The sequence below is a fragment of the Lissotriton vulgaris genome, chromosome 1_1, assembly GCF_964263255.1.
Source record: "Lissotriton vulgaris chromosome 1_1, aLisVul1.2, whole genome shotgun sequence".
NCBI classification, from domain to species: domain Eukaryota; kingdom Metazoa; phylum Chordata; class Amphibia; order Caudata; family Salamandridae; genus Lissotriton; species Lissotriton vulgaris.
The window spans coordinates 635,817,498-635,829,208 of NC_141685.1; the positions used below are offsets into that span (position 1 = coordinate 635,817,498).

Genomic DNA, 11,711 nt, shown 5'->3' on the forward strand with positions numbered 1-11,711 from the left:
CTTTTGAGGTCTTCACGTGTGAAGTCAGCAGGGAGGACTGTAATTTGGGAAAAGCTATCCCATTGTTGCTGAAGCTCGAGCACCAAGTCAAGGCGGTGTCTTCAAAATTAAAGGATGCTGGAACGAATGAAGCATATGAGTTGGCGCAGAGATTATCACAACGCCTAGTTAGCAATGAACGACTTGTAAATATCAAGAAACAACCGCACTACATTTGTGCTACTATTCTGGATCCACGTTACAAAAAGCCATTGTTTGGCAAAGTATTAATTCCTTTTGAAACATCAGATGTTACAGAGTACAAAGGTTGGCTAGCTCAGTCAGCCATTCGTTTTGAAAGAGAGCGGAAGGAAACTGTAGGAGAAGACAGTACTACTAGTGAATCAGCAGGCCATCAGGCGTCCTAAAAAAGCACTCCTGCATCTGTGCCTGTGGCAGAAGTGAGTGACTTTTCCTCTGAGCCGTTAACCACACCAGCAACCGTATCATCTGCACCAGGCCCAGGCGATATGTCTGAAGAGGATTGGCTAAGTCAGCTAGGGTTTCCTTGTCCCAGAAAGGACACAGAAGTGCAAAGTACAGGAATCAAGGAGAACATTGTTTCAATGGTGCAGTCCTATCTGGATGAATCAACAGCGGTCAATATTACTGAAGACCCATTGGCGTATTGGCATGGGAAAAGAAACATATGGCAAGAGCTCACCACCCTGGCTATCAATTACTTGTCTTGCCCACTCGCAAGCGTGTCTTCAGAACATGTTTTTAGTTCTGCTGGTGGCATTGTGACTTCCAAAAGGTCCCGCCGCTTGCCCGCAAATGTGGAGCGGCTCACCATGATAAAGATGAACCAGCACTTCATACCACCAGATTACAAAGTACGAGAATGCACGCAGGAAGAAGAAGACACCGACCTACCTGAGGGAAGTTTTCCTCAGTTACCAAAAGTACTACCGACTCAATTTGCAGAGTTTGAGGACGAGTTCTGCTTCCCTGACAGCGAGTTCTGAAAATGAGTCAATGAATCACTAACTTTATTTTTCGTCCTTATTCACTTTTATTCCTGTGTGTCTGTCTTTCTTTGTTTAGCAAGTGCTTGATCACATTCACAACAAAACTGTAATCACCCAATCACAACAAAAAGCCCATCAGCAGAACTGTCTTGATTTTGATGCCGCAGCATTCCTCAGGTTCACAATTTGACAAGAACTCAGTCCTGGTCGTCTATACTCCTCCTCCAGTCCAGACTCACCCTATCCATTTCCCGTAATGCTGATGCCTGGATTCCGCACAATGAAGAAACTTACGTTGACGAGTCACCTAAAGAGGGACTGGAAGTAGTGAGTCCTCATTTAAATACATTTTGCTAAGTGTGGCCTTTTTCCCGGATTTGATTTTTGGCTGTTTGGGGGTGTCAAATTTGTTTGCGCCTGGGTTTACGGGTCTTGGCTGGGCCATTGCGGGCAAGGTCTATTAAGGGATGAAATTGGTTAGGAGGAAATGGGAGGTGAAAGCGTTTAGGCGTTATTGCTCGCTTGCCTGTCATAGGGTTGCTGTCTGTGGGGCTTCTAGGTTTTTGGGTGTGGGTTTTGGGGTCTGCGAGCACCGCTGCCACATTTCTAATGTTGATTGCTTTTGTTTTGCAGCAAATCCACGCCGGGAAACTCCAGTCGGGGCCCTGCTGCAGAACACTTTAGGACACTGTGAATTCCCGGTGGAGCCAGCCCTCAAACACAAATTACAGGTAAGATAAGTGTTTGGATGGGAGGTAGTATAATGGAGTATTAGGAGTGGCGAGAGAGTGACAGTGGTACTAGTAAAGTCCTAGGACTCTTGAATTAACTTACTCTGTGACAGGCATTTACTTTGGAAAACATTTGGCCAATTACACGTGAACGTTGTTTAGGCGTTATTGCTCGCTTGCCTGTCATAGGGTTGCTGTCTGTGGGGCTTCTAGGTTTTTGGGTGTGGGTTTTGGGGTCTGCGAGCACCGCTGCCACATTTCTAATGTTGATTGCTTTTGTTTTGCAGCAAATCCACACCGGGAAACTCCAGTCGGGGCCCTGCTGCAGAACGCTTTAGGACACTGTGAATTCCAGGTGGAGCCAGCCCTCAAACACAAATTACAGGTAAGATAAGCGTTTGGATGGGAGGTAGTATAATGGAGTATTAGGAGTGGCGATAGAGTGACAGTGGTACTAGTAAAGTCCTAGGACTCTTGAATTAACTTACTCTGTGACAGGCATTTACTTTGGAAAACATTTGGCCAATTACACGATGACAGTGTTCAGTAAAACGAACTTACTGCAAAACTACCACCCACCAGGCTCAAAAGTAGTAAAAAACAGGTATGCTCAGATAAAGTTTGAAAAAGTATATTTTTATATCCCTAACAAAATAATCTCCCGCAAGACCCTCCCTAACCCCAACAAATAAATAGTCCTTCAAAAGTCCCCAAAAACCCCAACTCCCAATTCCCACCCCCCAAAAGTCTATAAAAAAGGGGCAAGGGACACTCTAGGGATGCATGCTGTGGACTTTGGCCTCCAGGGCATCATGCCTTAGTGCCAGGGCATCGTACTGCTCCCGGAGGATGGCGTGGTCGAAGCGGAGGCCTTCCAACAAACTTTGATTTCCCTTCAACTTGCAGACCTCCGCCTCCAGGTCGGACACTCTGTGGGTTGCACGGCGCAAGCGAGCCTTGACAGTACTGTGAGGGGCAGCCTTTGCTGCTCGGCGGTGGCGTCTGCCAGCCCGGCTCCATACCGCCGGAGCACTGTGCTGACCGGCAGAACGTGGGGGCGTGGAGGAGGATGCAGGTGTCCCAGAAGATGTACTGGACTGCGTGTCCTCCCACTCCAGTTCCACCAGCCGCCGATATTCGGCAACAGTGGCATCCAGCCTCCGTTGCCGGGCCAGCAGAGCCTGCATACTCCGGGATGGTTTGGATGTTTTTGTACGACCAACTATATGAAGAAAGAAAGACATAATCTGTAACCAATGCTCTTTAAGAATATGATTAACACAAAATGATTCAGCAGAAAGTTGTGTCACAGTACAACTACCAACTAGCCAGCGCAGTACAAAACTATTGAGGCCAGTATCATGGGCGTCCGCAAGGAGGGGCAAGGGGGGGTGCTTGCCCCCCCCTGGATCGCAGGTCTATATAGTGCTGGCCCAGTGACAATATGGTAATTACAACATGCTGGGACCGACAGACAGATAGAGGCAGAGACAGGGACAGAGAGATAGAGAGGGAGATGGAGAGGGAGACAGAGGGAGAGAGAGATAGGGATTGAGACTGAGGGTGACAGAGGGAGGGAGACAGAGAGGGAGACAGAGAGACGGAGACAGAGGGAGACAGAGATGGAGACGGAGGGAGACAGAGAGAGAGGGAGACGGACAGAGTGAGTGAGACAGAGGGAGAGAGAGAGGGGAAGAGAGAGCAAGAGAGGGAGACAGGCAGAGAGGGAGGGAGACAGAGAGAGAGAGGGAGGGAGGGAGACAGAGACAGACAGAGAGACACAGACAGAGACAGATGGAGGGAAACAGGGACAGATAGCGACAGGGACAGACTGACAGATAGGGGCAGAGACAGGGACAGACAGAGAGAAAGTCGGAGAGGGAGACAGAAGGATAGAGAGAGCGGGAGGGAGCCACAGGGTGACAGAGGGAGGGAGAGGGAGGGAGACAGAGAGAGAGAGAGACAGAGAGGTAGAGGGAGACACAGGGAGACAGAAAGAGGGAGACAGAGAGGGAGAGAGAGGGAAAAAGAGAGAGGGAGGGAGACAGCGAGAGAGGGAGGGAGGCAGAGAGAGAGGGAGGGAGACAGAGAGAGAGGGAGGGAGAGAGACAGAGAGAGAGAGAAAGAAAGATGTGTGTATGCCAGGTCTGGTGGCTCAGTGGTCATAGTTTTTTTTGTTGCTCTAGATCCACCCCCCTCCCCCACTGACCCTGCCCCCATCGGTGCGGCCCTTGGCCACAAACCACACTGTCAATTTGACCCAGAGAGAAAGTTTGTGGGGACCCATGCTCTATAACCACATCCTCCTGATTTAGAATTGTTTTTTTCTGGCATTTTTAGCTTACCTCTACCCGCCACCACCACTGTCTGCTTCCTCACAGTATCTGCTTGGGCCACTTGCGCCGCCTCCTCCCCAGAGTTGTCATCGGAGTCGACCACCACCACCAGATCCGAGCTGGCCCCGCCACCAGATGTTCCACCTACAAAGTAGATTTATGAATGTTAGATTACACCACTCACTAGTATTTGGTCTAGGAATGAAGAAATGTGAAAACAACAGAAAAAGTAATTGACTGTCTACTCTAAATTAAAAATGTCCCTCCTTCCAGGGAAGGCTGTTGTCTTGCTGCACTTTTTTGTCACAATTGATGAATGCTTGCTTAATTTTAACACACACCATTTTTCTCTGAACAGACAGAAGCTGGACTTCTAGTTCTAAGGACAAGAGCAACATCAACTTCAAAACAGGTGAAAGCTCGGCTCGACCACAAGAAATGTGTTCCATTACTCATCAACTCAGCACCAAGCACTTTTCCATTTCCAGCTAACTTAATTTTAATATATGTGTTTACTTTTAATAAAGCTTTTAAACTTGAATAGACTCTGTGGTTTTTGGTCCTCCAGACTACAGTGACTGAGCGAAAGGTTTTGCAATTTTTGCAAGGAGGAGTCTGTGCCTCTGACACTACCAGGTTTATACAGTGCGCCAAACACGCCACTCTGAAATATTATTACTCTGGTGTTTAGTGTCCATAGTTCGGTTTGTGGAGAATTGTCCCTGCAACAGTAGTATTATGGATTGTGCTCCTATCTGAACACTATTTCAAAAAAATTAAAATAGGTCCTCTATATTTAAATGAAAACTTACTAGGGCCAGCAAAGGAGCACTCGCCGCCCTAGCCTGCATCCTCCTTTGGAGCCACAGCATCCTCCTGTTCCACTTCCGTCCGCTTGCCCCTGGGGGGACCTGACATGAAAGAAAGAACAGAAAACATTGACGATTGCTGCTTGTCGATGTCCTTGTCAACCAAATCAAAGATTTAGAAAGAACAAGAACCAACTATTTCAGCCAAAAAGAGGGCTACAAAGGAAGGACTGCACCTGAGCCTGCACCTGAGCCTCTACTCTAGGGGCAGATTTACAAGCCCCTTGCAGCTCTTTTGCTCCGTTCTTGCGTCACTTTTGTGACGCAGCGCCACAACAAGAGAGGCGCCATGTTGTGGCGTATATTAACAACGTGACGCATATGGGAGATGCATCCCATTCTAAAGCCCTGCGCCATAAGGGAGCGTTCCAGTGCAAGGGAGGGTGTTCCTGCGCAGGAACGCATGCTGAAAGTGGCTATGGGGAATATATCAAATTTCAATCAGTCATTTAGGACAATAATGCGTCACTCAAACCCTGCACCTGCATGAAGCGGACGCACGGCTTGACGCAGCATTGCTGGAGCTGCGCCATCGTTGCGACGCAACTCCATCAATGAGCCGCCTTTACGGCACCGATGCGTAACGCTTCGGTGACGTTTTGGGACCATGGTGTGCCGCATTGTAAATACGGCACACCATGGGTGGTGCTGGCGTGCCGCACACTTTGCAGGGATGTGCAGGTAATTGCAAATCTGACACTTAGGGGCATACTTACGAGTTCTGGGCTGCACACCTCCAGAGGTGCGCCAGAACAAATGCGTAATGCAAAACTAACCTTGCGTCACGGCAGATGCGCCGCAATTACAATGCGGCACACCCTGGCGCAAGGGTAGGCAGATGCGTGACGCATCTCGTGACGAAAGAGGGGCGCATCTCTAGAGTCACGTCGCAGGCGCGATGCAACTCTAGCAATGCTCAGGGCTGCCCAATACTCAACATACCGCATCAGTCCTTACGCCTGCTTCAAGCAAGCAGGCATAAAGAATTGACGTACCAGCGTCGCGGAAGTGCCTGCGTTAAATCTTGTAGATTTCACGCAGGCACTTTTGCGAGGCGCACAGCTGCCTGACTGCCCTCCCCCCCCCCCCCCCTGCGTGGGAACGCACCCATTGTGGCGCAGGCCCAGGCCTTAACGTGGCGCATCTCCCTAGATGCATCACGTTGTACATGACTCGCAGGGATGCGCCACGTTTACGTCGCTGTTGCGTCAGGTAAGGCAGCGTAAACGTGGCGCAAGGGGCTTGTAAATCTGCCCCTTTGTGTCTAGCATTATGCAGTTCTGTAAAGTACACTCATACATTACTCAGCCAAATTAAATGAACACAAAATAAAAAACAAATAAGCAGTGGCACCGCCACAGAGAAGGAGAGCAGTGCACCTGAAATGCACAGAAGAATTTGAAATATTAATTTACCTCTACTATCAATGTAATCGGCAGCATTATTGCTCTTTGTAAAAAAGTTAAAACAAACATTTGCAATATAAGACACAGAGCAGGAGAAAAAACAGAGTAGTGAGTGATGAAAAAATTGCTACTACTACTCACCAAGCCCGGGGACCTCCATCCCCAGCAGGTCGAGCAGGTCGCGCTCCCTGTCCGGGATATCCGTCCAGCAGTGGGTTACCTGGTTGTAGGTGCGCTGGACCCCCGAGATGTCAAACAGGGCCCGGCACACCTGCTCCCACCGCTTCCGTCGCTCCTGGCGGTTGTTGTAGCCAGCAGCGATCCTGCCGCCTGCATGCTGTACATAGTAGACCAGTGCGCCCACCTCCTCAGGGCTGAAGATGTCCCTGAATTGGTTGCCGTTGCACTCAAGACGGTGTAAACAATGTTAAGTAACAAAAAGCAATCCACAAATAACAAAATGACAGAATTATCCAAACAAAAGAACTCTCGATAGGTAAATCTTGGAGTCTTTATTGTTGCAAACAGCCAGCCGACACGTGTTTCATCGCACTCGCGATTCCTCAGGGCTAATAGGCTGTGTTCCAGTCAGAAGGTCGCTCAGCTGGTGATATTTCCAACCCAGCCGGGCTCTTGACCGCAAATACCCAGTCCGAGTATCCAATATGAAATCAATTCTTAGGTAAGAAGTGGACTGTTAATGCCGTGTTACGTCCGATATATCTGGCGCTTCCCGCTCGTTAAAGCGGAGACGCGGCGTGTAATGCGTCCGGATCCGTGTTCCCGTTTCACGTGTCCGTGCCGTCTTGCACCTAAATAGGCAGCAATTCTATACTGATGTGCGTACATACGGGCAGTGCACCCAGAGCCTAACTGATCAAAAGCCTTCCCAAGTTCTTACTGAAGATGTCCCTGGGCACCACCATTTCCACCCTCAAACGGCCACACGGGAGCCGGGCACGGGCTGCGGGGCCCGTCTTGGGCAGCTTGACAGCTGGCTTCACCATAGTCTGGGCAGGTGGTAGCAACAAGGAGAAAAAATGAAAAAGAATAAGACTAGGGAAGAAGAAAATAAAAGTTTAAAAAAGTAGTTGAAAAGTGAACAAAAGTAGCCTAAAACACAAAACTATATAGCTAGAAAACTAGAGGGATAGATAATGATTTAAATAGATTCAAAAATATTAAAACAGGCAAAGGGTGGCAGAGATATAGAGAGGATAGAAACACCATGCCCAGACACATAGGAATGAATGAAAAACAAGATGGCGGCCCGATCACGTGCGCGTAAGTAAGTTCGCACACGATTTCTCTCGCGAACTCGTGCGAACTTGTATTCGCAAGGCGCTCATTCCGCGAGATTACACATAGCGGGCGGAAACGGAAATACGTCACGCAAACAAAATGGCGGCACCCATACTCGACCTTGGGGTAGTTCGCACGAGTTCGCTGCTTCCACGGTCGATTTCGCACGACGCCGCGCCTCGCGAATAGCGGAAATTACCGAAAAACGATTTTTGCTAAAGCAAAAGCAATGAGTAGGTGCAAAAGTTCAACCTCATCATTTGTAACCATTCCCTTTAGTGCTTCCTGAAGGGGCCCTCCAGAATTCGGTTGCCTACTTGCAACTATTGTGTGACCCTGCTCTGACAGTCACAGAATAGTTACAAGTATGCCATTGCCAACAAAGATCCTGTTAAAAAAAATTTACATTGCAACACAAAGTAAAGGGAGCAGACAAACAGGTGTCAGCCTTCATTAATGTCAGTTGGGGCAGGGCAGGTGTTGTTGTATTTTAATTTTGCAAAACTTAAAGCACTTAGCAGGTGTGCTTTGCTTTGCCACAATAATGTACACTCACTGGTCAACCAGAGGGGACTGTGATGACACCGAGGGTGGCATGGGTGTGCCAGCCAGAGGGTGGCATGGGTGAACCAGAGTGCCAGTGTTGACAGAGGATGCTGTGATGACACAGAGGGTGACATGGGTGAGCCAGAGGGTGGCATGGGTGAACAAAGAGAGTGCCAGTGGTGACAGAGGGTGGCAGTGATGAAGAAAGGCTTGCAAACAGGCTGGGCACGTAGAAACAACAAGTTCGCAAAACTGGCGACCCGACAAGTAAGTTCGCAATTTGCGAAATTGTACGAAACCCTCGCGAACTTGCAGAAACCCGTCCGAACACAAACAAAAAAATCCGCAAAATCCGCGAGAATTCGTGGATTTTGCGGATTTTCGCGATCCGCATATTCGCAAATCCGCAAGTTCGCGGATTGCGAATCCGCAAAATACGCCCATGCCTACCATACGCTCAGTCAACAACATGAACCGGGGCAAACGGGCCAACGTAAGGGGGCGGAGAGCGATCTAATAACGAAAAATCATCATCCGATGTATTAAGGACAGGATAAAGAGGCTGTCAAACAGGATATTGGCCAGATATTTGCAACCAGCGTTCTTTCTCCTGTTTTTCTTCTAGTTCCTTTGCTTCGCGCTTTTTCGCCTCATGCACTTTCTCATGCTCACTCTTTCGCTGCTCTTTCTCAATCAGTGCTTGCTCACGCTTCTCACGCTCTCGCACCTCTTTCACCCACATTCGTATACACTCAAACATATCTTGTCTCACTCGCCGCTTACACATACACTGCTCCACATACTCAATTTTCCGCAAATCAAATGATCCATACATAGGCCATCGTAACTCAGGATCTTTTTTGGTATATTTCCGCCACATCGTGCTGTACATTATGGGGGAAAGGCCAAATTTAACGTACATGTCCCTATTCCGCGTCCCCTCCGGGGGAGCTGGCTGTGATTCTTCAAGTATCAACCGATCATTTCCAAAACAGCAGCACCACTTACGAAGTGCGCTAAAAACAGGCATGTCTAAAAATACTGCAAACTATCCAATGTTATAATTAAAATGGCACTTAAAACATTGCGCCGCTCAAATCAAAAGATCAGGAGAAATATTTCCACATTGCCTGCCTATGTGAGTTGCAACACATATATGAATATCACCAAACAAACAATATGACTAGTCACCTCAAACAAACAAACAAATTAGTCGGGGCAAGCGTATCCTAAAACTGCCTTGCCAATCAAGACTACCAAAGGCTCGCAGCAAGTACCGTACAACAACTCTTACCAATCAAGAGCGTCCAGATTCCAACTGCCAAGTTCTGAATTCGCCCAAACGGCCACTATGCGGCAAACTGACAGAAGAGATCTCAGTCGATGACCGGTGCCACCCAGATGGTCAGATCGGAAGGGAAGGAAGAATACCTCAGGATGCCAGGACTAAAGGCGCCACTGGCAGTGATCACGTCCCCGGCAGGGTTCCAATCCTTTGTCACGACCAGTCCTTCGAGCATCCTAGTCGTCGATGAGCCCCACGTGACGGGGACCAATTGATGAGTACAGGCCTCAGCAAGGCCTGCGAATGCGAAAGGGTTCGCCCTTCTGTACACAGAGTCCTCAGACTTACATAAGAAATTGGCACGGAAACTGGGAATACAAAAACATAGTTTAATAAACCTTTAAAGGTGGTACTACAGCCCACACAACACTCTACAGTATTGTACAAGGTAGCACAAAGAACTTGGACATGCGGTCCCCTTTTATACACAAAGAAGGGGCTCATAAGTGGGCGGTTACAGCTCAAAGCATGATTTATAACCATATAGGACATTTCTTGAACATGATCGATACATGGGTGGAGTTAACGGTTCTTGAGACCCGCCGAATGTACATTCCAATCTTCACTAATCAGAAACAGATGTGACTCCTACTGGGCATGCGCTAGAAACGTGAAGAACTATTTATAGCCTGTTGCTGGGCAAACTTCAGGGGTGACAGTCAGTAAGGTAGGACTTGCCTCGTGGCGAGCACATGGTAATGAGTAGCATACAAGATGGACCCCAGAATACAAAATGGAGTCTGGCCGTATTTCAAGTACGGGCGGGAAAACTAGAATAAAGACATATTAGCATGTCTTCAGCGAATGCTTAATACTATCGCTGTTTTATTTACAACAAGTTGTGGTCCAGACGGGGCTGCGGAGACTCTGCTCCATGACCTGTGACATTAGGCCGGACGGGGCTGTGTGCTCGACCGTGCGGCTGGCGGACTGAGAGCACTGGCATTGGCAGACTCCCTTAGTGCCACTGGAGGACGGGGAACTGCTTGTGGTGACTCTTGCGAGGCATCATGTGTGCTACTGAAGACCCAGTGTGGCAGTGATCGGAATACTGGACAACTTGTCGGAGAGTCTCGGCGAGACCGGCGGGGTGCTGGTGTTGGTCCCTGATGCAGCAGCGGTTACCGGATACCCAGTGGAGCGAGGTGGGTGCCCTGCCCCGAGCCAGCTGAGAGCACAGCACAATGTTAGGTCATGCTCCATCTCCCCTGGAGGGCCTTTGCACGGCCCTGTGAAATCTGTGCAGGTGCCGACCGATCACTGTGGCCGGCGGCACAGGTTCAAGTCCTTCCTACATGCCCATGCCAGAGTGGCTGTAGCCGGTGTTGGGCAGCTCATATCGGCCTGTTGTCTTCTGCGTGACTGCAGCGTGAGTGAAACCATGGTTAGGATCCCCGTGACTGCCCGGTGAAACCGGGTTGCGGCCTGGCGCACCCGACCACCTCTAGTGCCAAACCACTACCCATTAGCCGCCATTGAATTGTCCCCCTGTGCTTCTCCTGCCCTTTATTTATTTATTTATTTATTTATTTTACAAATTTGTAGAGCGCTCTGATACCCGGAGGTGTCCTGGCGCTAGAAGGATAGACTGGTGGAATGGAGCGTGCTTACTGAGTGAAGAGCCATGTTTTTAGACCTCTTCTAAAGGCCATCAGATTCTGGGTTTGTCTAAGCGCAAGTGGAAGTTTATTCCAGGCCTCAGCCGCCCCAAGAGAAAAGCTCCTGCGGCCGTAATATCTACCGTGGGTAATCCAGACACCGGAGTGCACGCGCCCCAGGGCTGCTAGGTCACCGCAGAGCGCCATTAACGGAAAAAAGGGTTCCATTAATGGGGGTCCCAGCTCGAGCCCAAAAGGAAGGCCCGCCATGTCCGACAATCCCGAGCCCGGCAAAGAGAAGAAAGACCTGACATTGCAGGACATTCTTGATGCCATTACTACAGTACGTACGTCCCTGGAGTTGCGGATCAATACGGTCTCCACTGAGGTGTCGCTCATGAGGGAGGATATGTGCACCATGAACTCCTGTTTAAAGGATGGCGAAATTAAGGCAACCTCCCTGGTGGAAGATATGTCTGAGCTCCAACAGAAGGTGGAGGACCTGCAAACGCACACCGCAAAGCTGGAGGCTCAGCTGGACAACTCCAGGTGCAATAACGTCCTTATA

The 11,711-nt window shown here is 49.1% G+C and overlaps 1 protein-coding gene across 1 annotated transcript; it reads right to left on the reverse strand.

Annotated features, from left to right (window-relative positions):
• Positions 1-2,514: 2,514 nt before the first annotated feature.
• LOC147747594 (uncharacterized) lies at positions 2,515-11,413 on the reverse strand. The gene is made up of 3 exons (XM_086925718.1): positions 11,287-11,413; positions 4,087-4,221; positions 2,515-2,963 (listed from the first exon to the last, which is right to left on the reverse strand). The coding sequence occupies exons 1-3, from the start codon at positions 11,411-11,413 to the stop codon at positions 2,515-2,517; spliced, it is 711 nt and encodes a 236-aa protein (XP_086781844.1).
• Between the last annotated feature and the right edge of the window lie 298 nt (positions 11,414-11,711).

Coding starts and splice junctions, on each gene's coding strand:
- LOC147747594 (XM_086925718.1), bottom strand. CDS start 11,413: ATGGCGGGCCTTCCTTTTGGGCTCGAGCTGGGACCCCCATTAATGGAA. Junction 4,222..11,286: donor CGGTGTCTGGATTACCCACG/GTAGATATTACG, acceptor TCTACTTTGTAG/GTGGAACATCTGGTGGCGGG. Junction 2,964..4,086: donor AGTGGTGGTGGCGGGTAGAG/GTAAGCTAAAAA, acceptor TTCTTCATATAG/TTGGTCGTACAAAAACATCC.